Consider the following 15,576-nt stretch of genomic DNA (forward strand, 5'->3'; position numbering starts at 1 on the left):
GAAAACATTATATTATGTAGAACTCCTCTTGAGATTTTAATTTATATTTCCTACAAAATAGTAGTCATTTTGTTAATTTTGTGTTACCTCACTCATCTCTCCCATATTTCTCCAATAAGTACACAACTGTGATCTGGTAATTTTTCTACACAGGTTGCCTTGCAGAAAGATCCTGGTATGGTGCTGTGAGCTAATTACCCAAATTTCATCATGTGCAAAAGATTCCTTGTGATATACTGAAATTTTCACACAAGTACCTTCTTTGCACAAAGATGTTTCAAATATATTTTGGTACAAGATTCTAGGAGAGATGGCAGGGGTAAGGGGAAAGAAGATATGCACGAGAGATTGTTTTCTCCCCAGAAAAAAAAAAGAAAAATGTAGCAAGATGACCTTGCTATTTGACACTATTTTTAATTTCAAAACACAGCTATGTAACTATCAGGGAAAAATTAGCTCGGACCATAAAAGTCTTCCATCAGATATTAGGAACTTCCTGCAGTGAAACTCATTGTTTAGATTTGCTTAGATTAGCAACTAGGTATAAATGAAATGATGACAAAAACCCAAGAAATTCTCCTTAAATTGTTATATGCTTGAGTGAAATAATGACCATATTTTACTTTTTTCGAACATTTAGAAAAGAATGTATATATGTATGTGCATATATATGGCCAACCACTATGTTAAGTTACATTTTCAAAATTTATGTTTTCTTCCTTTTCCAGTGCCTTTTAATCCGGATCTTATTTGGAAAAAAGAATTTGCTATACAGTAGACAGATATGCACAAATGCAATCTGCTAATTATTTTTGGGACTATGTGGGTCTAACAAAGACCAGCTGAGTTTTCGTATAAAGAAGGATCTCACAGGCAGCCGTCATTACATGGTGGGTTATGGGTGGATTCCTTTCATGAATTTAAATACGGCCCCTTAAGAGGCCACATACACCATGCTTACACAGATTGTACACTGTATGTTCATTTTTATTTGCATTGCATTTGGCTTGGTCTTTATACAGGAAACCTTAATTTCACAATTAATTCTTAGCAAGGAAGCTCCATAAAAACTCCTGGGCATCAGATTAGGGAAGAGAATAATAGACCTACCTGGTTTTCAAATTAATTAAGTACTGCAGTCTTTAAAAGATTAATACAAGAGAATATAAAACTAATCAATCATATATCCTCTACTAGATTTTCTTTTTTTAATCAGCAGGAAAACTTATTTGAGTGAGATTCAAGATCCCATAGGAACATTGGGCTCATAGCAATAAATTTGCTGTTTCCTTTGAAATGAACAAAAAATATTTCCACAAAATTTGCCTAATATATCGATAGGTCCTTTAAAAACTTGGCTCATGTGGGTAATAGGCTTAGTTTCCCCCTCTCCCAAATGGATGGCATTGTTGGAAATGCTGTGATATTGGTAAACCAGCTATAGTTACACTGACAATGAATATAAAATGTTTTGTAATGGAGAAAGCAGTCTCCATGTATGTTGTATTATATTGTATTCCCACGAAGGCTAATAAGGAAGAACAATACGAGTGGAATGGGGTCGTATTTTCAGTGTATGATATCCATTCTGTTCCTACGTCATTTATTAATTTCAGCATTTCTCAGTTACTTTCTCGTAAGCTCTCATTATGAGCAAGAATGCAGACACTGAAGACGTTCCTTAAGTCATCTTTGCTAGTGCTAATAAATAAGTGGGCCCATTTTCAATCTTTAACAAGATGACTTGGTCATATTTTTTGCACACACAATAATAAACTGTAATTTTAGAATAACAAGGAGTCACAGAAGTGGATGTTTAAATACACACAGACACATCATATGTATGTTTGTATATACGTATATGTGTCTTTTGCCAAATAGTTATATTCGGTATGTTGTGCTCATGGTGAAATCTCAAACAAGTCATGCATGCATAATAATTAGAAAAATTCCTTACCACAAGGTGTCATTTTTCAGACACTGCAACTTTTTCTTGAAAGCAGATCTGATTTATTAAAAAAGCATTCAAACATGGCAAATATACTAATGTTCCTTATGTTTACTTGCCTACTCAGCATAAGTTGCTCAGCTGTGTTCAGTTCCTGATCATTCTAAATCCTCACTAATTTGCACTAATGAAGGGGATGTCCTTTATAAATTAAATTTAATATACCAAATTGCTGCAGGAAAAAACATATTGCTTAAATAAACATCAAGAAGATTGCAGGACTTAATTTTTTTAAATCTGTAATTGCAACAAAATTATTTTCAATCGCTTATAACAAAAGATAGTTTTGTAAGTATATGAATTCTACCCAAAACGCATAAAAATGCTTGCTGAGTGATTTTTTTAAATTTTATTATGTTATGTTAATCACCATACATTACATCATTAGTTTTTGATGTAGTGTTCCATGATTCATTGTTTGTGTATAACACCCAGTGCTCCACGCAGAACGTGCCCTCTGTAATACCCATCTCCAGGCTAACCCATGCCCCCAACACCCTCCCCTCTAGAACCCTCAGTTTGTTTTTCAGAGTTCATAGTCTCTCATGGTTCATCTCCCCCTCCGATTTCCCCCCCTTCATTTTTCCCTTCCTACTATCTTCTTTTTTTTAACATATATGTTTCAGAGGTACAGATCTGTGATTCAACAGTCTTACACAATTCACAGCACTCACCATAGCACATACCCTCCCCAATGTCTATCACCCAACCACCCCATCCCTCCCACCCGCCACCACTCCAGCAACCCTCAGTTTGTTTCCTGAGATTAAGAATTCCTCATATCAGTGAGATCATATGATGCATGTATTTCTCTGATTGACTTATTTCGCTCAGCATAATACCCTCCAGTTCCAGCCACGTTGTTGCAAATGGCAAGATTTCATCCCTTTTGATGGCTGCATAATATTCCATTGTATATATGTGTGTGTGTGTGTGTGTGTGTGTGTATACACCACATCTTCTTTATCCATTCATCTGTTGATGGACATCTTGGCTCTTTCCATAGTTTGGCTATTGTGGACATTGCTGCTATAAACATCGGGGTGCACGTACCTCTTCGGATCACTACATTTGTATCTTTGGGGTAAATACCCAGTAGTGCAATTGCTTCATCATATGGTAGCTCTATTTTCAACTTTTTGAGGAACCTCTGTACTGTTTTCCAGAGTGGCTGCACCAGCTTGCATTCCCACCAACAGTGTAGGAGGGGTCCCCTTTTGCTGAGTGATTTTAATCAAAAAGGTTAATTTTTCTTATTAGCAAGATTCTTTTAGTGTAGAAGTATACAACTTCTAACTTGTGCTTCCCCCAAGAAAATTCAGAAGGTTTCTATTTAAAGCCATAATTGTTAAGGACGTTTTTAAGGTCTCCAGGGTAAATATCAAGGGAGATGATTGTTATTATTAATATTTTTTTTAGGAAGGGAGATTATTTTAAGTTGTCTCTGTGTAGATAGATTTTTATAGTAACCTCCTGTTCTGGTATTTTTATGTAACGTTCAATTTAAAAAGGAAACGTTATGGTTAACCTTTCCTCTAATCTGAGATCTTTTATGTTGGAGATAGAAAAGCTCCCACTTTTTTTTTTCTTGGCAGGTCACAGTGGACAGCTACTTGGTTTGTCAAAAATAAATTTGAAAAGAGTCTTGATATTCATGCTGGGATTGGGACCTCTGCCCAATTCTCGTGACCCTGAGCTTATGACTTCAGTCTGGCTGTCCTGTCAGTGATGGGTCCTGAAGGACAGAAAAGGAGACCTCTCTCCTAACGTGGGCACTTGCTTGGAAACGTGGATCTTCTTCTGGGTATTCATAGGGAAAGATAAATGTTGTGAATCTTTGATTAAAATCTTTCTCTCAGATTAAATTTTCCCCCCAAAGAAGAGCCATTTCATTTTCTGTAGTTCAAATCAAGAAAGTTAGTTGTAGTCGTGTTAGAAACAGATATTGCCATTTATCAACTCAGAGTATCCTCTTTAATGCATGCTGCTTGAGAAAATCCAAAGGATATTGTACACCTTCCCATTCTGATTCCTTTCACTTCTTCCCATTTTTTGTGGGTGTTAAGAGGCAATGTAGGCTACGTTGGTGGCTTGGTAATAATCTTACACTTTGAATGGTTGGTCTTCCTAACATTTGAATAGAAAGGACTGTCCATTACTTAATTTTCACAAGAGAAGCACATTTGGTCTTACTAAAGATAGATGTCTGATCTTTATATATTCCTATTAAACATCCCTTCTGAATCTCAGATGCTATTTTTTTTCCCCTTCTGATTCCACAAAACCTTGTATTCCTAGAGAAGTGTCTGAGGTTGAAGAAACATTGCCAGTTAAATTAAATCTTCTTACCTACTGGACTAGTCCTACCATGGAAACCTGAAATGGTCGTATCTGTATTTAAAGATGATTATGTTGAGAGTGAACATTTCAAACTCCATGGTTAACAGGCTGTTAATTCAAACATAAAATGATAATATATATGATTTGCTTAGGATTTTAGTAGATTCTGATAACTTCTGTAATATATATATATATATTACAACAGATTCAGTTTATCTTTTTTGTCCTGGTTAGTAAATAGTGAAGTACTATTTTGTCATTTAACAATAATTATACCAACAGTGAAGGTTGAATGATATTCATCATTGCATCACTACATCTTTCCAGGCTTCATAAAACTATGCCTTACTGAAAATACTAGATTTTAGCAAGTGAAACTCTTTTCAGAAGGATGGGAAGAAGACAATTGGTTAGACAATGTAATCGTCCTTTGTTCCATTATAAAGGCAGCAAACTGAAAGCATGTCAAAGCTTAAACAAGACTGTCACAATTCCCACCATAATGGTATGTCCAGCAATATGTAGTTTCTCCTTCATTCCCTTGGGGTGGGAGCTCCCTATTACTCTGTGCCTGCCCGGAGAGCGGAAAACTCTTGTCAGATAAGGCACCCATCTGGATTATCACTGGCAATTTTCTGTAGAGTTCAATGCCAGAACTTGGACGTTTTTCACCAATCCCGACGAGAAACATCGCTTGCTTTTGTTTTCGAACAAACATGTAGTTCTCCAAAGATTGATAACTTAAAAATTCTGACCACAGCTTTGATATTTTTTTTACGTCTGCCATCTGCCTTCCTCTCTGAGAAGGAACCCACCGCCTCCTTGCTGTATATTGTCCTTCACCAGCCCCGTGGGGGCAGGGAATCCTTCTTACGTACTCCAGCATTGCTCATCTCATGCTCTTTGCCCAAGAAAGAAGAACTACTTATCTGGACAGCCTTTTTTTTTTTTTTTTTTTTTTGCATTTCTGACGTTCGGGCTGGATAGAGCCTGGGCTTTCATCACCCTCTTGCAATCCTTTTCTTTCTTTACACTCTTTTTCGGTTTGAAGGCAGGCTGTGGAAGTGGCTCCTGGCCTCCTGATTATACATCATAATCTCCTATCACCTTTTCTTTTTATAGACATCATCACTGGAATGCCAGCCTCCACCGAAAGAGCATATGTGTCTTCAGGTAAGGAGGAAAAGCTCACCCAATTTTACTAACCAGAACGACAGACCTAACTGCTGGCTGTACCTTCTACTAATCAGAATCCTCTCTGCATCCAAACTGTAGCTGCTCTGGTTTTCTGCTCCAGTATTTCCTCTCTGGCTCCTTTTGCCTTTCGGGGTTTTATGTAAAGGGGTACAGTTCTTGGTGTGTGTCTGAAGTTGGGCCTGAGAGGCACGCATGGAGAAAAGAGATGTTTCGATACAACTTAGTGACATTAGACCAGGAAAGATGACATCTGGGTTATACATTGAGTTTTTACAACCTTTCTAGGTGCCTCAGCTGCCTCTGTTCTTTTTATCCACCGTAGTTCATTCCTGGATAATGTGTCTGTGTCCCATCTCTGACCTCTGGGCTCCTAATGAGCAGTTATGGGTCCCTGAACTTACAGAAAACACCGTTCTGTGCCTGAATTTTTCCAAATGTTGGTGCATTGCTTTTTGGTTTGTTTTTGTTTGTTTCTTCCTTGCCTGTAATATTTGCCGGTAGCACTTATAGTCTGAGCAGATATTAGCCACTTCTAACCCAGCTCTACTAATGCATGTATAACCATAATTCATTGATTTCTCCATTAGCTGTGAATTTAATTAGTCTGCTGTGAATTTTTTTCTTTTCTTTCTGTCTCTCTCTCTCTCTTTTTTACTTTCCTTATCCTCTGTTATTCTATAGTTAAGAGGACCTTGGAATACTTAAAAATTCATATTTAATGAGAGGCAAATTTTTAGAGTCCAAGATTCAAAACTCACTTCAGAAGTACAACGATAACCTGTTTCTACATGACACCTCACAGTTTACAAAGACTTCTACATCTCATTTGGTATTCACAATAGATGTGTGAAACGACATTATTTTTCTTCATTGTACAGATGAGAGAACTGAAGCATTAGAAATGTTAAGTCATATGTCTCAGCAAGTAGGAGAGCAGATCGTTCCAGCTAGCCCAGTATTCCTTCCCATTACCCTGTATTTAATGTTTTGTCTTCATTGATTTCCTTCATTATGGCCAGTACCTTGTTGGGAAGTTGGAGGAGGCCATATGATCGAACACAGCCTTTTTTGACTTACCTTCATCAGTTTCTCCTCTTCCCTTCCAAGCCATTGTTCAAGATCATAAAAGTTGAATCTCTCTGTATCCCAGATGGCTTTGACCATGTTTGGGGCATATTCGTGTGTTGTTCCTAAGATGGACGTATGCATGTTACAGGGTGGGATGACCCTGGAGTCTAAGAGGGTTGTACTTTTCTGAGTAATAGAAGAAAGCAAGAGCGAAGGGAGGGAGGGGAGGAAAGATAGAGGTAAAAAAAAAAAAAAACAACAAAAAGGAACAAGCATAGCATAGCACAAGCCCCTTCTTTTAAGGGACTTCACTGTCTGACTCCATAGATCTTGTTAGGAACCTGGGCTTCTCAGATTATGTGGTGCTTCTCTTGGGAATCGGAGTGACTATCATTATTATTTTCCGATATATGACTTGAATCTTTATAACTTTCTGGCTGCTGAATTTCAGTCCCTCTTTGATACTAACTTGTTCTTCTTTCTGACTAATAAAAACCCTTAGGTCCCATGCTTTTTTTCTGCATAAGTTGTGTTTTATGCTCTGTCTGTATTTAAATACTAGCTTTCCTTCCTTTGTACTTGCTACCTAAGAGCATCTTGCCACTGTACACCTTCAGTGACCTTATTATGAGTTTATTTAGCATGTTTGTTTGATCCTACCGTAATTGCTCCAGTGGATCATGCATGGACTTTATTCAGCACCGTATTAGGTCAGGGTGTGTATGCAGACCATGTTGCCTGAGAACAGATTCATTCTTCTTCTTCTTCTTCTTCTTTTTTTTTTTTTTTCCCCTCTGTGAGTGAAAGTTGACTTTCATTCTTTCTGAATATGGGGATTGTTCTCTTTGGTTTCATGTCTCTGAGAGTCAAGACCACACTTGAGAGAAGGCATGGGCCATCTCACCTGTCCTGTGGATCTGTTCAGAGTCATGTTTCTCGGAGGTTCATACACCAGTTGGTATGCGGGGTATCTCTGCAGGTGGACCGATTCCATTTTCATCCTTTGGGTTTGGACTACAGAAGTAGTCCTCCGTGGTCTCGGAATATTGCACACATCTTCCTCCAGCTTTGCAGTGCTTCGGCTCTTCTGTTGCACTGTTTCCTAGTCCTCTTCTTCTGGAAGATCCCCAAGAATGCAAGCCACCTGACTCAATAAAACCTCATTTCACTTCTTTGTTTTGTAGAGTCTCCCATTAGAATATCAGTATCAACAGAAGGAGCAAATACTTCTTCATGTAAGTATATTTGAATATTCCATTCGCTAGTTTTTAACCCAAGACAGTATCTGCCTCTGGAGATGGTGTTCCTGTCGATCCTCCATCCTCACTGAGGAACAGTCCATCAGGAGTTTGGGAGCCGGCTGGTATTTGCTGTTTGGAAGGGAACAGCCCTGTTCTAGGCTTGTGGGAGGCGGGGGGCGGGGGAGGGAGGGATTAGATATACCCCCTACCCCTAAGAGACACGTGCACATTAGAAGACACCACATATGTGGTGGTGTTATAATGTAGTGTCTTTGAATGTTGAAAAATGACTGCAGAGCCTCTGAGGCCTGGCTCTGGGTGAGCCGGGGAGAACATCGATGTTCAGTTGTTTTTAGTGTGTCTTGCTGCCTTTAGCAATTGCCTGAGGCCTGATACCCAGCCGTTCGGGGCCTCTTCTAAAGCTCCCTGGTTCTCATATAAAGTCTGCCTGGATAGAGTAAGGCAACTATATATAGAGATGCCCTTAATTCAAATTTGATAGCAATTATGAAAATGTTTGAAGGCACGTCCCTAGGCAAGATCTCAGATGAGTTTTCATCTCTTTAATGTGAAATGTGCTTTGTGCTTGTGGAGTTATACAACTGTTAGATTGATTGGTGCTTTGTGCCATGTCAGGAGAACTTAAGAAATTAGCAAGGACTAGTGAAAATAGTTTTGATACTTATGAATTGTGAATAGCGTCGAATTAAATTCTGATATCCAGCGGGGGAATTTATCAGACCTTGAAAATAAAACCTATAATTACAGTCTTTCTCTCCCTTATTTTAGCTCTTTATTTAAAATCTATTTCTCAGTCTGAGAAGCTCCTCAATAAGTAGATATTCCCAATTATTCTATTCCAACCCGGGGAGCGTGTTTAAGGCACAATTTCCTTTGGCTGTCAGCATGGTAGGAAGCACTTGCAGGAAGGTCGGTAGTTTAGGCCACTTCATTTGTTTTGTCCATCTGTTTAAATACATCCAGTTTGAATCTAAAGCCTTTCCTTTCGGGTTCGTACCAGAACTGTAACGATATGATGTAAACATATTTTTTTATCGCAAGAAGTATGATGTTTTGACTATATTTTAGTTAAATAAAGCATCATTTAACTAGATTGATGGAAGCAATCTAGTGAGATCAAACAGGAAATAAGATGCCAGAGAGGACTAAATTGGCTTCTTCTGTATTCTAAAGATACTCATTACATAGTCTAAAACGATAATCCCTTCTGGGGAACTTGGGATATTTGTTATTTAATTCTACTTATAAAAAGATTAGTATAATTATATAGATTCTAACTAACTAGCATTAAGGAATCATGTTGAGCTTTGTTTTAGGTTTTTGAGTGTTTATTATACAAAGGCAAATACTAGATTTTTCTTTTTGGCATTTTGTCTGGGAACAGTTTCTCCCCTGCATGATTCATTGAATAAAGTTATTGAAACTCTTGTAATTGGAACCCTCCTGCTATCATTAACGGGGCGATGGATGCTATCCTTAAGCATATCCGAGTAGTTTTGGAATAGAGGAAATACTTCTTTGGGTTTTCCAGAGCTTGAGGGAACTGAAATGAATCTCTCAGTTTACATTTGTATCCATTGCAGTACTGTTGAGAGAGAAATAATGTTGAAATCTGACCCTGATCTCTAACTCTCAGCAGAGTTAGTTCCTGATATTTGGTAAAAGTTTAAGACTAAGAAAGAAGGCTTTGTATTTTAGTATCATGTTAAAATATTTCAGTGCACCATTTTCATACATTCCCCCCCTTTCCCCGTTCATGCTCGGCTCTCAGTAAATACTGTGGAATTGATTCGTGCATACGTTTTCTTAATCTCATGAAAATGCACTCTGTAAAAAACTATAACCAAGAGTGGCAGGATCCTAAGTCCAGTCTTGGCGAGAGCGGCGTGAGGCGCTCAACCCATCCAGAGGGAGGACTCCGCAGTGCAGAACCCTGTGACGTCAACAGAGCTCCATCTAGCAAAGCCTGAAGGGGAAACTTGAGGAAGCAGAAATAGCCAGAAGTGGGACTTAAACATTCAAATGATATATAAGAGTCGAAGGCCTTGGGAAAGTTTACATGGGTCAGAAATAATCAGCGCCAAAGAATAGGTTCCTTTTTGCTTTGTTTCCACGAGAAAGGGGACACCAGTAAATCCCCACGCATGAAAAGTGACCCATGCTCTTGCAATATAATCATGTCTGTGTGGGCTACATTCTTGGAACTCTTGGCACTGGTGTTTGCTGTGTACATTTTGAAAAGCTTTCTATGGCTTCAGCAAACCTGTTGTGTATTATGATGAGTTGGTGTGCTCTTGGGGTCAGGCAGCCCTGTTACTTTTCCGTTCTTTAGGCACAAAGGTGCGCACCTGTGTGCAGAAGCAGCTCCTTACTGCCAGTCCTGTTGATGAGAGCCTCTCGTGGCTGAGTAAACCCTGAGAGGGTTCAGCAGTGTCAGTTTATGCCCTTGGCCCTGCTCGGAGGCCCCGAAGGATGCCAAGTCCGTCTTTTCTGCCGGCATCCTGCTTCTCCTCAGAGCCTTCCCTGACCACGCCCGCCCTCAAAGTTCTACTTTTGTCCTCTGTAACTCCAGTTGGGATAGAAAAAAAACAAAAAGAAGAGAACAAGCATTGCCCACCTACCTATCTGAAATACTACTGCTAATATTTTAATACACATTCTTCTTATCAGTGTTTTTCATTCTGGCTTTCTATTTATCCACCCTCCCTACATCTACTTAATGTATCATACGCATTTTTCTCATGTTACCAAATATGAATCAGAAGTATTTTAAAATACTGGTTTTGGATCTTAAACTTTTAAATAATTATTTAAATCGCTGTAACAGGGCGCCTGGGTGGCTCAGTTGGTTAAGCGACTGCCTCCGGCTCAGGTCATGATCCCAGAGTCCTGGGATCGAGTCCCACATCAGGCTCCTGGCTCAGCAGGGAGCCTGTTTCTCCTTCTAACCCTCTCCCCTCTCATGCTGTTTCTCTCTCTCTCTCTCAAATAAATAAATAAATAAAAATCTTTAAAAAATTTTAAAAAATCACTGTAACAATAAAGCAGTTGTTCTTGACTGGAGGTTTTAAGGGATTTATGTTTCATTTACAAATACCTTATCATTTATTTCCCCTTTTATTTATTATTCCTAGCATTTCATAAATATTGGTGAAATATCAAAGGTACTAGTTCTTCCCTTTGGAAGGAAAATTTTAACTATTTCTTTTTTGAAACTGGAATTGAAATTTGCACTGGACACTCACTATTTTTAGAGTTGCTAATTTGTAAAATTTTCAAGAAGTTTCTGATAATGATCTCCTGGTAAAGATTAACATTATTTTCCTTTATTTTATTTACTTTGTTTTGGTAAATGTGGCTTGTGTGACTTGAAACGTGTAATTTGCTAAATGAGTGTCCTGTTACACATAAGTGCTATTGTATAAGGAGAAGAATGTGAACCTTACAAAACAGTTAGTAGAACTCTCTTGTTCCTCCTTTACATAGGATCAGCAAAAAAGTAAAAGAAGTGCTTAGAACAAACGTTAATGACTTCTCTCTGAAGTGCCATCTGCCCGTGTCCCTATTTTGCTGACGATTTTACTGAATGCTATAAAAAAGTACAATTGTTAATACCAGTCACTTTACTGAATTAAGAACCATCTATTCCAATTTAATATATAAACGAGGGAAACAAAAATGAAAAGTCTAATGAATAGTAATTAGAAAAAAATAAAGAGGGGCACCTGGGTGGCTCAGTTGGTTAAGCGGCTGCCTTCAGCTCAGGTCATGGTCCCAGGGTCCTGGGATCAAGCCCCGCATCGGGCTCCCTGCTCGACGGGAAGCCTGCTTCTCCCTCTCCCACTCCCCCTGCTGTGGTTCCCTCTCTCGCTGTCTCTCTCTGTCAAATCAATAAATAAAATCCTTAAAAAAAAAGAAAAAAGAAAGATAAGTTTCTGGAAATGGTCTTAAATAGTAATGTGTTTCTAACAATAATAATAATAATAATAATGGCAAACATCTGTTAAAGGCGTTCTGTGTGCCAGGCACTGTGGTAGGTAATTTGCATGGAGAACCATAACTCATGGTTCTCATAAAACCTTAATCCATTCTTCAGATGTTGAGGCTGATAAATTTTGTCCGAAGTCGCACAAGCAGAATTCAAACCCAGGCAATCCACTAGCCTGCTATGCAGGATATGTGAGGTTTTGTTGCCTCAAAGAAAAAGCTTATATGAAAAGGAATGAGATTCTGTGAATGGGCTGGAAAGTAATCTTTGACATGAAGTGGATTGGGAGTGTGGGTGGTAGCTTAGGTAAATGCATGACCTGGGACCACTTGAGCCCGTGTGATCTGTGTGTTACACACATCAAAGCATGCCGGGCAGCGAGGGGAAAAGGGCAGAACACACACCTTGGGGGGACATGTGCTCAGAAGTCTAAATACAATGCTGTAATTACTAGGTAATCTTAGGCAAATTGTCTAACCTCCTTGAGACTCAGTTTTAAGGTCTATATAATCTTGTTTATTATCTCAAATCTACAATGGAAGCCTAAAGTGGGAAAATGAATGTGAATCATTTAGCACAGCTTTGCTTTTAGGTGGTCTCCCCTATCTGTGGGAGAGAGAAAAATGAAACACTGATGTGGCCTTGAAGAGAGAAAGGTAATCAGAGGAGTCCTTGCATCTCGTTTGAACAATGTAGGAAAATATCTTTATTTTTGGAGGAGGAAAGGAGTTAATTATTTGCATTCCAAATGATGATGCTGAAAGTTCTATGCCAAGTAATCACTTTTGAAAATATTATATATTCTCAGCTAAGGCTGCAATGCAAAGGAACTTATCCAGGAAGTCCTCTTTGAAATCTCTGAATGAAACGGACAATTCAATCTTTAATTTGGCACCTAAAAGAGCTAGCTGAAGGGGAAAATGTCTTTTGTCCGCAGGACATTTCTGTTATAATGAGATACAGCATTTTCACTTGGGAATAACACAGTGATATGTATTGATTAGATTGGGCCACGTCCACATCCGCTGGTCCCTTGGTGAGATTTAAAGCTATGTTTCTTACATTCCACCCTCAGCTGCAACTAACTTACCTCCTTTAATGGTAGAGGAAACTGCCTGGACCTTTGCTAAATATTCTCAGCTGGAAAAATGGCATTTCAATTTCCGATCTTTATTGGTGGCAAAATATGAAGTCTGTCCTGTCACCGTTGGAGCACTACTTCCAACTGAATGCAAATTGTGTTTCCAGGTTTCTCTAAACATGGCATTTTCAAGGGTGTGGTGGCTCCATCTGTTGTGGAGAATGACAAACAAATTCCCATGCATGAGATAGCAATAAGAAAATAATTTAAAAAGGAAATTGCCCAACTAGTATTACTTCCATCTTTCTAATTGCCTAGACACTTAGAGATTTTTAGGACAAGAAGGGACTTGGAGCACGGAGGTATATATCACAGCCATTCCTTTGCTCAGGCAAATTATTGCCTTCACGGTCATTCATTCATTTTGTAAGTGACTATATCTTACTTTTTTTCTTAAAATACCACCTGCAACTGTAATATAGTTCTTCAGTTCTGCCTTTGACCTTTCTAAAGTCATTCACTGCCTCTAACTGCATTCCACCACTGGACAAGATAATCTTGAAACTTTTGGTCAGGCTTATAATGAAATAATAGTTAACGTTTTGTATTCAGTTGAAATTAACCTTTACAAAATTATTCTTTTGAACCATGACATAAATCATATATGTATAGGTGTACATATACATAACTGATATTTGTATCATGCTGTATATTTTATAAGGCGTATTTTTATATATTGAGTCATTTATTCACACAGGAACTCTGTGACCTAGATTTTATCCCATTTGTCGGCCGAGGGGTTGAGGCTCAGACATTCTGACATGTCCAAATTCCAAAAATTAAATAGGTGGTAGAGCAGAGACTTAAACCTGAATCTTCTGATAGCAAATATTATGGTCTTTTATTTACAAAATCTTAGGGGATCTGTTCAGCTAGTTTGAGGGAAGGCCTTCTTTAAAAAAAAAAAAAAGAAGAAGAAGAAGAAGAAGAAAAGAAAAGCATCAAGATGCAGTTTTTATAAAGACTCCAGGAATGAAATCACATTAGTCCCGGTTACCCCAAAGCCTGCTTTTATTTAAGTGATACACTTTCCACACACTATAAGGTAATGAAATGGACAGGTGAGTCCTTAGTTAATGGCAACACAATTCAAGGGTTTAATAGTAAAAAAGGAGGCAGAAGTGTTGGTCTAGAATTATTGCAGTGACCTTGCTGTTGGCTTTCTTATTTTGAGAATGGTGTGGTGTATTTCCAGATACACTATTTTACAGAGATTCGAATACTCTTAGAGCCATTGTGCTAATAGGAGTCTGATCTTCATCAAACAGGCATACATACCTCCCTTGGTGGTAGTTTATGTTTGGGATAGATGCACTGCCTTATTCCAGACTAACTACTGTTTGATTTAGTGCATGATATCTTAAATCCTGAAAATTATTTGTATGATAGAATAATTCATTAGTGGAAAATTATCAGATCTGGAGCAATTATTTCTCTGTATTTTATTCCTTGGGGGAATTTTTACTGAAATATTCTAACATTAAAAAAAATTCGTCAGTCTTTTTGTACGTCAGCTGGAAGAGGGGAGGATGTCTTTATTTTTCCTGTTTTCAGAGTGGTAAAAGCTATAGTAAGTGTTTTTAATCATTTGGGACAGAGCAGTGGAATGGATTATTTATACAAGAGTCTTAATTTTTTAAATGGTGAGTGGAGGCAAGGGAATAGAGACAGGTATGTATCAAGAAAGCTTCTAGAAGAACAGGGCTAGCAAGATTTTGATAAATTATGCTGAACTTGGTGGTTTTCTTTATTTTCTTTATTTCTTTATTTTTTTTTTCAAGTTATCTAGGGATCTGAGAAATAAGAAGATGGGAATAGAAGCCTTCAAATTAGATGATGGGAAGAGAAGCCTTTAAATTAGACCCGGGGAGCTCTAGGAAACAGCTCTCTCCCTGGGGCAGAGGGAAGAATAAGATAGAGGAAGGGACAGAAGCAACATGATAAAGCAGCAGCAAAATATAAAACAGGGATTGTGATTTAAGAGCTTATCAATTACAGGCTATAGAAATTTAACTCCAAAGGGCTTAAATATAAAGAGAGTATGTCGGCTTCCATAACCAGCCCAATTTGATCCAGAGCCTCAATTTCATAAGGGAATGGTTTCTCAGTCTTTATGCTTCGTTTCTCTACAGATGTTAGCTTCATTCTTAGTGGGCTTTCTCTGCCCGACAAGGAGATAACTGCTGGTATCTCTAAGCCTGTAACCACTCAACCCATAATATAAAAAGAAGACAAAGTCTACTCCTTATCCACACAGCAGAATTTAAGGAAGAATCTGATTGGCTCTACCTGTGTCATATGCCTACCCCGAAAATCATTACTGTATCTGGGGGGATTAATGACTTCCGCTGGGCAGGGGCGGGGTCAGATATCCACTGCTGTGTGTGTTTGGGTCAGTGAGGCAGATGGGCTCAGCCCCTTGGGAACTGCAGGGTAGAGGTTCATCACTCATGCCCTAAAGAAGGGCAAAGTGGGCCAGACAGGCAAAACCAACACGGTCCTCTATGGCTAATGAACAGACAGCTTGAGAAGAATCAGGAAATAGATATCTCACAGAGAATTTTAAAGGAAA

At 38.4% G+C, this 15,576-nt stretch overlaps 1 protein-coding gene across 2 annotated transcripts in view; it reads left to right on the plus strand.

Annotated features, from left to right (window-relative positions):
* The window catches only part of NRG1 (neuregulin 1), a 1,087,163-nt gene that overhangs the window by 928,740 nt on the left and 142,847 nt on the right, over positions 1 to 15,576 (plus strand). Inside the window, exons 4-5 of one of the 2 annotated variants that reach the window (XM_088020943.1) lie at positions 5,471 to 5,521; positions 7,798 to 7,848. The exons of the other annotated variant lie outside the window; for it this stretch is intronic. Coding sequence (XP_087877069.1) covers positions 5,471 to 5,521; positions 7,798 to 7,848 — 102 coding nt within the window. The remainder of the gene's footprint in view (positions 1 to 5,470; positions 5,522 to 7,797; positions 7,849 to 15,576) is intronic. 2 annotated transcript variants of the gene reach the window in all.

The sequence above is a fragment of the Eumetopias jubatus genome, unplaced genomic scaffold (assembly GCF_037043125.1).
Source record: "Eumetopias jubatus isolate StellerSeaLion01/CBP00866 unplaced genomic scaffold, mEumJub1_p1.0 scaffold_2, whole genome shotgun sequence".
Taxonomy (NCBI): Eukaryota; Metazoa; Chordata; class Mammalia; order Carnivora; family Otariidae; genus Eumetopias; species Eumetopias jubatus.